Genomic DNA, 13791 nt, shown 5'->3' with positions numbered 1-13791 from the left:
GATTTCATGTATTTGATGCACTAAACACGTTATATATCTCTAATTTCAATGAAATTTGGAATGTGTAGCGGAAATTAAAACAAATATACATTTGTCAAATTATATTAAAATCGGTTCAGATTTGGATATAGCTCTCATATATAATTTCGACCGATTTCATGTATTTTATGCACCATACACGATATGTATGTTCGATTCCAAAGAAATTTGGAATATGTAACGGGATTTTGATTACAAAATAAATTAGTCAAATTATATTAAAATCGGTTCATATTTGGATATAGCTCCCATATATATTTTCCGCCGATTTCACATATTTGATGCACAAAACACGATACGTATTTCCGATTCCAATGAAATTCGGCATGAGTGGCTAAATTTGGTACAAAAATAAATTTGACAAATTATATTCAAATACGCTCAGATTTGACTATAGCTCCCATATATATACTCAGCCGATTTCACATATTTGATGCACCCAAAGCGAGAGAGACAAAATCTGGCAGCAGTAAAAATTGCCAAATTATATTGAAATCAGTTGAGGTTTGGATATAGCTCCCATATATATTTCGACCGATTTCATGTATTTGATGCACCAAACACGCTATGTATCTCTAATTTCAATGATATATATATATATATATTTATTTTCGACCGATTTCGTTCATTTGATGCCTCAAACACAATATGAATGTTCGATTCCTATGAAATTTGGAATGTGTGACGAGATTTAATCCGAAAATAGATTTGTTAAATTATATTGAAATCGGTTCAGATTTGGATATAGCTCCCATATATATTTTCGAACGATTTCGTTCATTTGATGCCTCAAACACAATATGAATGTTCGATTCCTATGAAATTTGGAATGTGTGACGGGATTTAATCCGAAAATAAATTTGTCAAATTATATTGAAATCGGTTCAGATTTGGATATAGCTCCCATATATATTTTCGACCGATTTCAAGCATTTGATGCACCAAACACGCTATGTATCCCCAATTTCGATGAAAGTTGAAACGTGTGATAGATTTTATCTAAAAAATTGATTTCCCAAATTAAATTGAAATCGGTTCAGATTTGGATATAGCTCCCATATACATTTTCGGCCGATTTCATGTATTTGGTAGACCAAACAGGATATGTACTTCCAATTGTAATGAAATTTAAAATAAGTAACGGAATTGGGAGCCAAAATGAATTTGTTAAATTAAATTAAAATCGGTTCAGATTTGGATATAGCTCTCATATATATTTTCGACCGATTTTATGTATTTTATGCACCATACACGATATGTATGTTCGATTCCAAAGAAATTTGGAATATGTAACGGGATTTTGATTAGAAAATAAATTAGTCAAATTATATTAAAATCGGTTCAGATTTGGATATAGCTCCCATATATATTTTCGGCCGATTTCAAGCATTTGATGCACCAAACACGTTATGTATCCCCAATTTCAATGAAATTTGAAACGTGTGATAGATTTTATCTAAAAAATTGATTTCCCAAATTATATTGAAATCGGTTCAGATTTGGATATAGCTCCCATATACATTTTCGGCCGATTTCATGTATTTGATGGACCAAACACGACATGTATTTCCAATTGTAATGAAATTTAAAATAAGTAACGGAATTGGGAGCCAAAATGAATTTGTCAAATTAAATTGAAATCGGTTCAGATTTGGATATAGCTCCCATATATATTTTCGACAGATTTCATGTATTTGATGCACCAAACACGCTATGTATCTCTAATTTCAATGAAATTTTGAATGTGTAGCGGAAATTAAAACAAATATACATTTGTCAAATTATATTAAAATCGGCTCAGATTTGGATATAGCTCTCATACATATTTTCGACCTATTTCATGTATTTTATGCACCATACACGATATGTATGTTCGATTCCAAAGAAATTTGGAATATGTAACGGGATTTTGATTAGAAAATAAATTAGTCAAATTATATTAAAATCGGTACAGATTTGGATATAGCTTCCATATATATTTTCCGCCGATTTCACTTATTTGATGCATAAAACACGATATGTATTTCCGATACCAATGAAATTCGGCATGAGTGGCTAAATTTGGTACAAAAATAAATTTGACAAATTATATTCAAATACGCTCAGATTTGATTATAGCTCCCATATATATACTCAACCGATTTCACATATTTGATGCACCCAAAGCGAGAGAGACAAAATCTGGCAGCAGAAAAAATTGCCAAATTATATTGAAATCAGTTGAGGTTTGGATAAAGCTAACATATATATTTCGGCCGATATCATATATGTTATGCACCAAACATGATATATATGACCGATACCAATGAAATTCAGAATGTGTGGCGGAATTTGGTTACAATAATAAAAGTGACAAATTAATTGGAAATTAGTTAAGATTTGGATATAGCTTCCATATATATATTATCGGCCGATTTCACATATTTGACGCACCAATTTCAATGAAATATGAAAAGTGTTACGGAGTTTGATGTAAAAGTATTTTTTTTAAATTATATTTAAATCGGATCAGATTGGGATATGATTTTAATAAGAACCATTGACCCACAACGCCTTAGTCTAACACTAAAAAACAACACAATAGTTAATTTGAAATACGCTTATTACTGGGAAGTATGTTGCTACCTCGAATTCACTAATTGCAATAGAAATGTCACTCAACTTCAAAAAATTGCAGTTTCCTGCACGCTTGGTATTTGCGATGAAAAAAAAAAAATAAATCCGAAGGACAAACCCTTCGTGAATGCATGTCATGTTACTGCTTTTCTAATGGTTTTGGTTATTTACGCATTAAAGTAGTGCAATATTTTTTTTTTTAATTTTTAAATTTGTTTTTTTTTTTTTAACCAACATATATTCGTAAATAAAATTTTGAATGCCTATAAAATCAAAAGGGGTAGCGAAGCGCACCGGGTTCAGCTAGTATATATATATATAAGTCCACGTTTTTGTATTTGCTCCTTATAACGGTTCCTTCCGATATTCGGTATTTTTATGATTTGTGCCACATTTTTCCACGAATATGTCTAAAAATTGGTATTTGTGGTTCAAATGGTTTCCAGCTCCTGTGGCGGAACATTGGAAATTTAGGTCCATGATTTCCTAAAGCGCTCATATAACGATACCCACCGATACTCGATTTAAGAAGATTTGGTAGATGACAAACTTTGAAGTATAAAATTGTCTTTGGAGATTCCCGTTTGGAATGGCTACGTTATGATATTTTGAAAAGTTTAACAGCATTATCAAAACAATCTTTCTGGTATTTTTAGTTTAAAGTTGAATTCAATGATGGAGGGTATTAAAAGTTCGTTTTTTTTTGTTTTTTTTTACTGGTTAGCTCTATTTTCATAATCTACAAAGACATAGAAGTATAAAGATAGGACAAGACAGAGTAAAATATGGCAACCCTGTGAAAAATACGTCTGTTGTTATGATATCGTAACAACATAGTTACCAATGTTAAGCAATTTAACCCGCTAAGGCAGTATGCAATGATTTGGGAAGGTATATGGAATAGAATTTTGAAACTAATATTTGGGATTATCCAACCTTTTATTTGTCACTCTTTCATATAATTGTGTTTTTTATATTAACATGCCTTTGTCATGAACTGTTAATCAAGGTAGTATAGCCACAAACCATTTGCTCAGAATGCATTTTGTCTAGTCTTTACCATTTTAGGTCTTTGTAATCTACTGCATGTTTTCTGAAATTATTGAAATTATTTTGTCGCATAGTGTGATTGAAGTTTATATAAATTTTACTGGGTAGCTCTATTTTCATAATCATAGTGTGCATAAGTTTAGCATAGTGTGATTTAAGTTTATATAAATTAAATATTTATTTATTTATAGTTTCACAAATTAATTATAATATTAACAATTAAATTAACAGACATAAATATATTTTCCACATTTTACTTTGTTGTGTTTTTTATTCCAGGACTTTTTAGCAAAGAACAAAGTTGTACATCGCGATCTGGCTGCACGAAATGTATTGGTTGCCCCCGATAGAACAGTGAAAATTGCCGATTTCGGGTGAGTATTTTTTATCACCAAAAACCATTATTGTTTTCAAATTTTAAATTCGAATTTTCAACATGTCGGACTGTTCGTTCATATGTCCATTTGATTGTTACATAACTATTTTGTTCTTTTAATTCAATAGCTTAAGTCGAGATGTGTATCAGGAGAATATTTACAAGAAAACTGGAAATGGAAAACTGCCCATCAAATGGCTGGCCCTGGAATCGTTGACGCATCAAGTCTATACAACGCAGAGCGATGTGTAAGTATTTTTGTATCAAATAGATATATGTAAGTGTGCAAATTTTGTTGCATCGTCGGAATTCAGCTTATACACATATCTTTATGTTAGAATCTCCTTGCAGTCTATTGGACGTGAAATGCTAGGAATGTAGCGTTTAAACAGTGCCTGAGTTACTATCCCATCTTTAGGGAACTCATTGATTCACCCTGTGGAGTTTTGCCTTTTTATACCCTACACCATTAAATGGATGGTATATTAATTTGGCATTCGGTTTGTAACTCCTCGAAATATTTATAATAGACCCTACAAGGTATATATAATCTGGATCAGCGCAAAATTTTAAGACGATCTAGCAATGTCCCTCTGCCTGTATGTCCGTCTGTCTGTTGTAATCACGAACGAATTGAGATAGAAAGCTAACATTTTGCATACATGCATAGTTTGCCACGGTCCACGTTTTCGTATAGCCCCCATATAACGGTTCCCTCCCGATATTCAGTATTTTCATGATATTAGCTACAGTATTTACCCGAATGATTTCAAATTTGGTATTTGAAGTTCGTAATTGATACTACAGCGTATGACAATAATGTTTTTATGCAGGTCATCGTATAGTCCCCACGTCTTCGTATAGCCCCCACGTCTTCGTATAGCCCCCATATAACGGTACCTCCCGATAATTGGTATATTCATGATTTTAGCGACATTATTTACCGGAATTATTTCAAATTTCGTATTTGAACTTCGCAATGGGTGCTGGAATTGTAACAAATTTCGTATTTAAAGTTCGTAATGGGCCTATGACAAAAAATTTCATAAGCAGGTTCACGTCTTCGTATAGTCTCCATATGACGGTACCTCCCAATACTCGATATTTTTATGATTTGTGCGACATTTTTAGCGGAATTTTAACAAATTTAGAATTTAAAGTTCGTAATGGCTACTACAGCCTACGTACGATTGGCATCTCAAATACAGTGCAGTGTCCAACGTTACATACCATCAACACTGTTTTATGATATGTCCTATTCTTGTTGAATATGGCGTACAATGGTATTCTCCGAAAACTAAAACAGTTACAGAAGTCTCAGCACCGGTTGAAATCATAACCCATGTCCTTACAAATTGCTCACTAACAATGTCGTATCATTTAATGCCTTTTAGTACTTTTCGTACCCTTAAAGTTCAATTTTTTTAGAATCCCGCCCTGTTTCTCTACTTGAATGTCAAATTAAATTTTAAGATTTTAAAATCTCTTGAGGATTCCTTAAAAATATCTCATAAATATAAAGATTATTAAGTGTAAGTTTTGACTTCGTAAGTGCCAAAATTGTTTTAAAATTCTCATTGGCGTGATGCCAGATTATAATTTAAAACCACTTTTTCGAAACCACGTAGTAGCAGATTTGCATTTCTGAAGCTCAATAAGTGACATAGGGTTGCCCATATTCGACGGACCAATCGATTGTTATGTGACTTGTGTGCGGTGGAGCGCCGTCTTGTTGAAACCAGAACTGCCTCATACGGTTTCGACGAATAATTGGCATCACAAAATTGGTCATCATGTCGCGATAACGCTCCTGATTGATGGTAACAACATGGCCATTTTCATTTTGGAACAAAAACGGCCCAATGACCGTTTTCTCACTAACGCCGCACCAAACTGTGACTTTTTCGTCATGAAGAGGCACTTCTTGAATCTCATGAGGATTTTCAGTTGCGTAAAAACGGCAATTTTGCTTATTTACGGTCCCATTCAATGTGAAATGGGCTTCACCGGACATGATAATTTTATTCCAAAATTACTCGTCATCTTCGGCCATTTCGATGACTCTTTCAGAGCGCTCGCGTGGCGTGTATTGGTTCATGGTAAAAATCTGCTTGGACTGACGCGGTATGTCATTAAGCGATGTGACATCTCTGTCAAAAGTTATGGCGTTGCCAGATGGGTCCGTCGAATATGGGCAACCCTGTATATCGTGCTTCTAATACTTATTTTGTGCATTTATTTTTTTTTTTTTATTATACCCTTCATCATGCTATGAAGGGTATATTAAGTTTGTATTCTGTTTGTAACTCTTCAAAATACGCGTTTTAGACTCGTCAGTCTGTCCGCTTGCTGAAATCACTCTAGACTCCGAACGGAATGAAGTAGGTGGACAAAATATCACTCAAATATATTTTAGGTTCGTATAATTTTTGGTATTGAAAATGGGTCATATATCGGACAACGTTTTGGTACAGTCCCCATATTACTGTACTGGCAGAATTAATGCTCTTTGGTTGTTTTAGTCACAGTTTTAAACTTAATCCGCTGTAAATGGAAAATTTATTTTGCTAGTATATACTAAATATCCTTTCGGAGAACTGTTCAAATATGTCCATGTTTTGGTACCTCGTATAACTGTACCTTCGGTATTCTGATGATTTGTGTCACACTTTTTCTCGAATTTTTTCATAATTGGCATTTGGAGTTCGCAATAGCCACCGCCTACTCTGGAATTTAATTAGCTATGCCTGTCCCCGTTTTCGTATAGCCTTCATACAGATTTCAAACATTTTTGCCGCATTTTTTCAAAGTAATTCTTTGAAAACTTGTAAGTTCCTTCCAAATGGTGAGAATATATAAAAATTTCTCCAAGTCTAACTTAGCTGTTAATTGGTCTTTTACTTGTTTGCCTCTGTTACTCTCACACAGAAATCCCAATCTTTATTTAAATTCGCGCAAATCTCACCCCCCAATTTCCACATATTACAACAAAGCAAATCTCTTCAATTCAATTAATTTGAATAGTATTAAATCAGACCAGAATTATTTTTAATCTCATCAGGGACTATATTATATTTTAAACATTTGCATAGTATAATCCTCTGCAGCTCGCATTTCCTTTAACCTTTTTCACATCATTTTATTAATTACCTTAACGTTAATTTCAACATTTGCTAATAATTTTCAAGTGGCTTATGTTACGCGTAGTGCCTCTTATTACGTTAGGTTTTCTCTTTCCGAGTAATCACCGCTAATACTTAATAAAGTGTTTTTTTTTTAGTTTTGTCGGATTATGATTTCATTGAAAATTATTTAATTTTTTCCAATGGAAAAATCAAGGCGTTGTTGAGAGTTCCACAAATTTGGGTCGTTTTTAGAGACGCTGGTGTATTGACATTTGCCAAATGCCGCTTAGAATTCACATACACATACGTCAAGGACATACTTTTAAAAGCCTATCGGTTTAATGGAATAAATAAATATTAAAAATCAAGTAGTACATTTTATAATCGATAAATCTGTAATGCTCAAAAACATAAATACGGGTTTTGCATTTTTTGGAATAGCAAAACAAGAACAATAAAACAATTAAAAACGGTTTTTTATACTCTCCACCACAGAAGGTATGTTATGTTTTCATTCCGTTTGTAACACCTCAAAACATACATTTTAGACCAAAGTATATATTCTTGATCAGCATAAAATTCAATGTCGATTTAGCGTCCGTCCGCCTGCGGAAAGACCTCTAGTTTCCGAAAGAAATGAAGTAGGTTAATAAAATTGTACTCAAATATGTTTTATGTCTGCAGGACATAATGGTACCTCCCATGTAATGGTACCTCCCTATATTCGGTATTTTGATGATTTTAGCTACATTATTCACCGAATTTTTTCAAGTTTCGCATTTGAATATTGTAATGGCTTATGACTATGCAGGTAAACGTCGCTTATGGCTTATGACTATGCAGGTCCCTAATATAACGGTTACATTCGGAATTTTTATACCCTACACCACAAGGTGGTCAGGGTATTATGTCTTTGTGCATTTGTTTGTAACAGGCAAAAGGAAACGAGATAGACCCATAGTTCCTTTTGATGATCTGCATAAAATCACTTTCTGAGTCGATTTATGCATGTCCGTCCGTCCGTCTGTCCATGTATTTTTGTAAACAAAGTACAGTTCGCATTTTTTGCACTGTCTAGAAGCTTGGATGTCAAATTTGTAGATCGGATCAGATACAGCTATAGCTCCCATATATACTGTTCATCCGATTTGTTACCCACAGCCGTAATATGCACTCCGTAACAACGATATTCAGGGAAATATAACAAATACAGCTCGAAATATCTTTTCCACATTTTATCGAGATCGTTTCCAATTTGGATATATCTCCCATATATATTTTTATCCGATTTCAAATTAATTGTGCACCAAATGGGCAATACAAGTCCGAGTTTAAAAGATACAAATACTTCGGCATATTTAGTCCCTTGAACTTTAAATTATAATTATAATCATAGCGTGTATGACTGAATTCCCCCATAAAAACTTTTAATTGTTATGCGCAGCTCTACTAAATTAGCAAAGTGCTGTAGGGCATCATAAAGTCGGCCCCGCCCGACTTTAAGACTTTCTTTACTGGTTAAGATTTTAACAGAATTTTTAACGAATTTTATTTTTTTTTTGAAAATTGCCAAATTCGTTTCAAATGGTGGAGCGTATTCAAAGTTCGGCCCGCCCGAACTTACAGATTTGTAAGTTGTTTTTTTTTTTTTCTTATTTAACGGTTTATTTTTATTACTGATCAAAACTCCGTAACTTTTGAAACCAGTTCATAAATTATATTTAGCCAACGAAATCAATTTTTACCGAAGAATTCAAGATGAATTGAAGATTGTATACCCTACACTACATAGTGGTAAGGTGGTAAGCCTATGACAAAAAATTGTCGGTGCAGATCCACGTAACAGACCCTAATGTAACAGCTACATTCGGTATTTTTAATTTTTATTTTAACAGCATTTTTAACAGATTTTATTGTTTTTGAGAATTTCCAAATTCGGTCCAAATGGTGGAGGGTATTCAAAGTTCGGCACAGCCGAACTTACAGCTTTTTTACTTGTTTTCATATTCAGTTTGTTGTCATATCATGCACTATACAACAATGTTATTTATATAAACTTTTTTGTTACGGGAGCTTTACTAAATACGCATAGTGGTGTAGGGTATCATATAGTCGGCCCCGACCGACGTTTGACCTTTCCTTACAGGTTTTTTTTAAACGGCTGTTATACAAAGCCTTTTTTTCAAAGTTTTTCTTTTATTTTTAATGTTAAAAGGATTTCGCACGCGTGTCAGCTTGGAAATATTAAAGCAAATATTGGCTGAAATAAAGGCACACATTAGCCTTATATCGATTTCCACATGTACACGCATGTTTTACAATTACACTACATAGCGAATTAAAAGACAAATATAATTATGTGTATGCACACAAACAGACCACAAATTATGCTGCCACTTATAACTGTAAGTCTTTTAAGTACACACTTGAATATATATTTTTAATTACTTCAGTAATCACATTAATTGAAAAGCTGTAAATAATTTGAGGACAGTCTATTTTGTAAAACAACAACAATTTTCTCATGATAATTAAACTTCCACACATACTCATTAGAATTACGACACATATTTATTTAAAGCCAAACAAGGAGGGTTTGAAAGAAAATTTTTAAATTGACATTTTCTCCTACAAACAGTATAATAAAATCTATTTAATCCTCCTCTGCAGTATAGCGTTCCTCCGCAGTTATAATACACACAAATGTTGGGGCCTTTAATCTTACTTAATTTGGTCAAATCTGTTGCAAATCTCTTTGTTTGATGGAACCTCAAATTATCAAGAAATAAGATAAATTATATGTGTGCGGCGCCCACCATGTAATGTCCACAATTCCACAAAAGAACGAGGCAAACGCCTGAGTTGCCTACAGGCAACTTCATAAGAAAAAGAGGAACAAAAGCTCGGATAAAATATTATACAATATTCAATATTCATTCATATCTATATTTACACAATAAAACCAGTACGGAAAGGTCAAAAGTCGGGCGGAGCTGACTATATGATACCCTACACCACTATGTGTAATTAGTAGAGCTCGCGTAACAAAAAATAGTTTATACATTTTCATATTACATACAGGGTGATATAAAAAACTGCCACAAAGTCAAACGCCATAATTTTTACATTTTTTTTTTAATTTTATTGAATGAAAGCAAAAATGTCGGAAATAGCATTAAATTTTTTAATAAGTTTAGATTTGTTCGAATTGGTTACCTTGGGCACGAATTATGGCCTTCAAACGGCCAATGAAACCGTCACACTCTCCCCAAATGTTGCTCTGCGGAATTTTAGCCCATTCCCGGCGAAGCGCTTGCTTGAGGTGATCGACACTTTGGTATTTTTTAGTGCAAACCTTGCTTTCCAAAATACTCCAGACAAAATAGTCCGAGATTTTGGTGGCAATTGTGGCCATTGTGCGCTGGAAATGAAGCAAGGAACCTAATTTTTTAAGCATTCTTGGATGGCGCGTGCGATGGTTCTGAGTCCTGTTCGAATGTCCAAGGTCTGTGGCCAAAATGTTCGCGTGCTTAAGGCTTTAATGCACCCTCCAGAATATTTTCGCGATAATATTTGGCATATATTCTAATACCACGGTCGATTAATACGAGCGGAGAGCGACCATCGGCTGTTATGGCGGCCCACACCATCACCATTGCCGGCGCTTGAGTTCTGGTGGTCAACCGAACAATCGGTGCACATTTTCAGCTGACCTCTTTGGCAAGTAAACACGATCATTTTGGTTGTTTACAAACTGCTGGACCACGAATGTTTTCTCATCAGAGAAAACCAAATTCGGCAGTTCACCACTTTCGGCCAAGCGAAGCAACTCTTTAGCTCTTTTGAGTCTTTTCTCTTTCTGTTGCGGTGTAGGTTCTTGATTTTTTTGGAATTTCAATAGCTTTACCCCGAAATGACAGCAGACAGCAGTGGTTGCAGTTTTTTCATCTCACTCTGTGTATAACAGTACAGGGTTGCCCTTATTCGACGGACCTTTGGGCCCATTCCAATCGACGAGGCTTGTCCGCAAGCAACTTTCTTTGCGTCAGTTGAATTTTGTACGGGAACAAATGCAAAACAATGCGAATAATCCGTTGTAAAGTGGACCGAGCCATGCCCAACTGCGTTTTTGGGATTTTCTTGGGGACCTCTCAACACTGGCTCGTACGGCAGCGATATTCTCGGCCGATCGCCTTGGTCGACTTTTATATGGCCTCTTCGGATTAGAAAGAGCCTTGCCAGTCTAAAATTTTTCGTATAAACGCTTAATGGTGTTCTTAGAAGGTGCACTTCTCACATTTTTTAATGTTGTTAAAGCACGTTGAATTTTCACAATTGACTTCTTGTAAATTTCAACTATTTCAGAGCGCTCGCGTGGCGTGTATTGGTTCATGGACTGACGCTTCAAACGCGGTATGTCATTAAGCGATGTGACATCTCTGTCAAAAGTTATGGCGTTGCCAGATGGGTCCGTCGAATATGGGCAACCCTGTACCTCCCTTTATTTATTTATTTAAGGTTAGAAGTCACACCACAACGTTTAAAGGTATTAGCATTTATTATTCAAACAGGAGAATTTGATTCCACACGAATTGAAGTTAAGAGATTTTGGACAAGTTCCTAAGAAGAATAATACCACAAAAAATAAGGGAGCTTACCATAGTCTTTCCAACCTTACACCTTTTTAAAGAAGAACCTATTTCTCCCCACTAAATTAGAAAAATAGTTGGTATACTATACATAGAGAACTCACCACAAATTCCAAAAGAGCATACCAGAAAATCAGAATAATTGGCACATGGAGCACTTAAGCGTCACACCGCTAATATGAAGCGTTTGTTTACAATACTGCGAATTAACAATCTGGCATTGAAAATGTTCTCAATGTCCTGCAACACATGTCCGTCACTATATTTGTGTGAATGTATAGTCCGGAACTTAACATATCTCATACATTACTCGTACTATCACGTTCATTAAATTATAAGATATCCAACTGCATACATGTCCATATACATTGGGGAGGATCAAATTGTATGGGGTACAAGAATTTGGAGGGTCACATTAGGTATCCCTGTTAGATAACTTCTTTACATAAATATTGCCATTGTGATTCATTATGTAAGATCCCTGTTAGGGAAAGACAAAAGTCAAATGGGGTCTTCTTAAGATACCTTATAGAAATCTCAATTTTTTGAAGTGGTTGGACATTGAACGACCATCACGCCTTCATAGATTGTGAACTGGAAAAAATATCGCAGCTTAGTCAATGGACTCTTGGAAACTAGGCCGAAGTTCCACCTTTTATAAACTCAGCCATGTGGCTACAGTTGTAATGATGGACTATATCGGACCATTCCCTCTGGTACCTCTCCCACAACGAGTCAAAATTTTAAAATTATTCCAGTGACCGCTCATTATATTGTTTATAAGCGTACAAAAGCATTTTGGTGAGATTGCGTGATTGTGTGATTTCTTTATATTTGGCTGGAAAACCACAAGTGGCTATCGTTACAGCAATCCAACATTTAAATGTGAATAAATCTTTTGTGTCTCGTACCATCGCTCTTTCCCGTGGTACTGGTAGCAGAGGCCGACGTCAAGGAAGTGGACGGAAGAAAACAGCAACATCAGCAGAAATGGTTCAAAAATAAAGAAGCGAAACCCGCGTCACAGTGGCCGAAAAATGGCTCGTGAGCTAACCATATCGCAATATTCCATTCGGCAAATATTTAAAAATGAGCTCAGGGTAAAGCCATTGAAATTCCAAAAAGTGCAAGAACTTACACCGCAACAGAAAGAAAATAGACTCAAATGAGCTAAAGAGTTACTTCGCTTGGCCGAAAGTGGTGATCTGCCGAATTGTTTTTTCCCCGAAGAGAAAACACTCGTTGTCAACAAAATGATCGTATTTACTTGCCAAAGAGGTCAGCAGAAAATGTAACCCTTCGGTTGGCCACCAGAATTCAAGCGCCGGGCATGGTGATTGTGTGTGCCGCCATAACAGCCGATGGTCGCTCTCCGCTCGTATTAATCGACCGTGGCATCAGAATAAATTCCGAATATTATCGCGAAAATATTCTGGAGGGTGTATTACAGCTCGCAAACATTTTGGCCGCAGACCTTGGACATTCCAACGGGACTCTGCACCATCGCACTCAGAACGCGCCACCCAATAATGGTTACAAAATGAGGTTCCACGCTTCATTTTCAGCACACAATGGCCACCAAAATCTCAATCCGATTGACTATTGTGTCTGGAGTATTTTGGAAACCAAGGTTGGCACTAAAAAATACCAAAGTGTCGATCACCTCAAGCAAGCGCTTCGCCGGAATGGGCCAAAATACCGCAGAGCAACAATCGGGCAGCGCGTGACGGTTTGGTCGTTTGAAGGCCATAATTCGTGCCAAAGGTGACCAATTCGACATTTTTTGCTTTCATTCAATAAAATTAAAAAAAAAATTAAAAATTATGACGTTTGACTTTGTTGCAGTTATTTTTTATCTCACCCTGTATACCCTACACCACAAGGTGGTCAGAGTATTGTGTCTTTGTGCATTTGTTTGTAACAGGCAAAAGGAAAC

The 13791-nt window shown here is 35.3% G+C and overlaps 1 protein-coding gene across 2 annotated transcripts in view; it reads left to right on the top strand.

Annotated features, from left to right (window-relative positions):
- LOC131800519 (tyrosine-protein kinase receptor torso-like) overlaps positions 1-13791 on the top strand; it is a 181979-nt gene that overhangs the window by 121684 nt on the left and 46504 nt on the right. For both annotated transcript variants that reach the window (XM_059120452.1, XM_059120451.1), the window contains exons 13-14: positions 3985-4079; positions 4210-4329. In XM_059120452.1, the coding sequence (XP_058976435.1) occupies positions 3985-4079; positions 4210-4329 (215 nt within the window). The remainder of the gene's footprint in view (positions 1-3984; positions 4080-4209; positions 4330-13791) is intronic.

The sequence above is a fragment of the Musca domestica genome, unplaced genomic scaffold (genome assembly GCF_030504385.1).
Source record: "Musca domestica strain aabys unplaced genomic scaffold, Musca_domestica.polishedcontigs.V.1.1 17, whole genome shotgun sequence".
NCBI lineage: Eukaryota > Metazoa > Arthropoda > Insecta > Diptera > Muscidae > Musca > Musca domestica.
Note: the sequence above shows the minus strand (reverse complement) of the source record. Positions and strands in the feature narration are given on the sequence as shown.